We start from the raw sequence: 1,487 nt of genomic DNA on the forward strand, positions 1-1,487 counted from the left end.
TGATCATGCATGCCAGGGCCTGCCCTCGTTATGAAACTGCCCAGTGACCACTAGGCCCATTGTCACCGCGGGCACAGGAATGGATCCATGGATCATGGCGCTGAGCGTGCTACCCCTGGCAGGTCACAGTGCATTTTTGCCAGCTGAACATACAGCAGAGCCTTCTTGCCAATGGGCCAAACCATCCATTGCAGGGGTATGAACGGGAGGGAAGTTTGCCCGGGACATACGGTGTCTCTGATCAGAAACCGTTTCCATGCTCTTCCCAGCTGTGTCCCACCCCACGAGGCCCAAAGCCCAGGCGTCCAGGGTGCAAGACTGCCCATTGCCAATGGGAAGGCCCACATCAGCCACCCCCCCTCACCAGCCCCCCCAGAATGGCCTCATCCTGGCCATGCGGCCTGGGCTCAGTCCATCAAACGGACCGGCTCTCAGGCGCCGGGGTCTCTGTTCTTACTGCCCCTGCCAGCGAGGAGGGCCGGGACCCACACACCCCGCTGTGAGGATCTGGCCCTGAGAGCCACTCCTCGGTCACATGCTCAAACAGGAGAGTTAGCAGAGCTCCAGGGCGCCCAGAGTCCCAGTGCACTGCCTGTGCTCGGGAAAGTGCCTTCGTTATTGAATTGTTGTCGTCTTTCAAGCTACAAATGCCAAACAGCCAACTGGCAGGCCTCCCCTCTCCTGTCACAAGTAGGAAGGATCAATACGGGAGGTGGGACCACATAATCACCAGGGCCTTCCAACTCTCAGCTGCTATGAGGTTTTCAAAAAAAAACCTTTCAAAGTACCAGGGAAACGGTAGCTGTGGAGACGGTAACTTGGAGGCAAGGCCAGGAGAATCTGAGCAGAGGGTCCCTGGAGCATCCAATGAAGGCCCCGGGGGTTGCTAGGCAACAGCCAGGCTGCATCCAGAAGGGGAAGCATTGAGAGGGAGGAGTCAGGTGGCGGCAGCACCTCTTCCCCTCCCGTAGGATCAACGGGTGCTATGAAGCGCTCTCAGGGGGCGCCACCACCGAGGGCTTCGAAGACTTCACGGGAGGCATCGCCGAGTGGTACGAGCTGAAGAAGGCCCCGGCCGACCTGTTCAGGATCATCCAGAAGGCTCTGCAGAAAGGCTCTCTGCTGGGCTGCTCCATCGATGTAAGTGCGGGCCTCCCTCCCCCCCTCCCCCCACCTATCCGCTCCGGTCCGGTCTGCTCTGGCCGGAGTGAGCCCCCAACAGCGCCCCAGGGAACCCACTGCCCCAATGTGCAACTCTAGCCCAGCCCTGCCCACCTTAGCGAGCATCACCTGGAACCCAGGGGTTGCTAGGCAACAGTCAGTCCCCCCCCCCCGAGGCCACGCCCTCCGCGGGCCACGCCCCTGCAGTAGTGGGGCCCGCATCCGAGTCCCAGTGAGCGATGATGGGGGGGAGGGGTGGGGGCAAGCAGGGTGCGCCCAACCCGGCTGACCGCCCCCCCCCCCCTCCGCGTTCCCAGATCACCAGC

General features: G+C 61.9%; 1 protein-coding gene across 1 annotated transcript in view; it reads left to right on the forward strand.

Moving 5' to 3' along the window:
* Positions 1-1,487, forward strand: part of LOC102438585 (calpain-2 catalytic subunit) — a 37,407-nt gene that overhangs the window by 14,005 nt on the left and 21,915 nt on the right. Inside the window, 2 exon segments of the mRNA XM_023746212.1 lie at positions 942-1,140; positions 1,281-1,393. Of these exon segments, the coding sequence (XP_023601980.1) occupies positions 942-1,140; positions 1,281-1,393 (312 nt within the window).

This window comes from Myotis lucifugus, unplaced genomic scaffold (genome assembly GCF_000147115.1).
Source record: "Myotis lucifugus unplaced genomic scaffold, Myoluc2.0 scaffold_635, whole genome shotgun sequence".
NCBI classification, from domain to species: Eukaryota; Metazoa; Chordata; class Mammalia; order Chiroptera; family Vespertilionidae; genus Myotis; species Myotis lucifugus.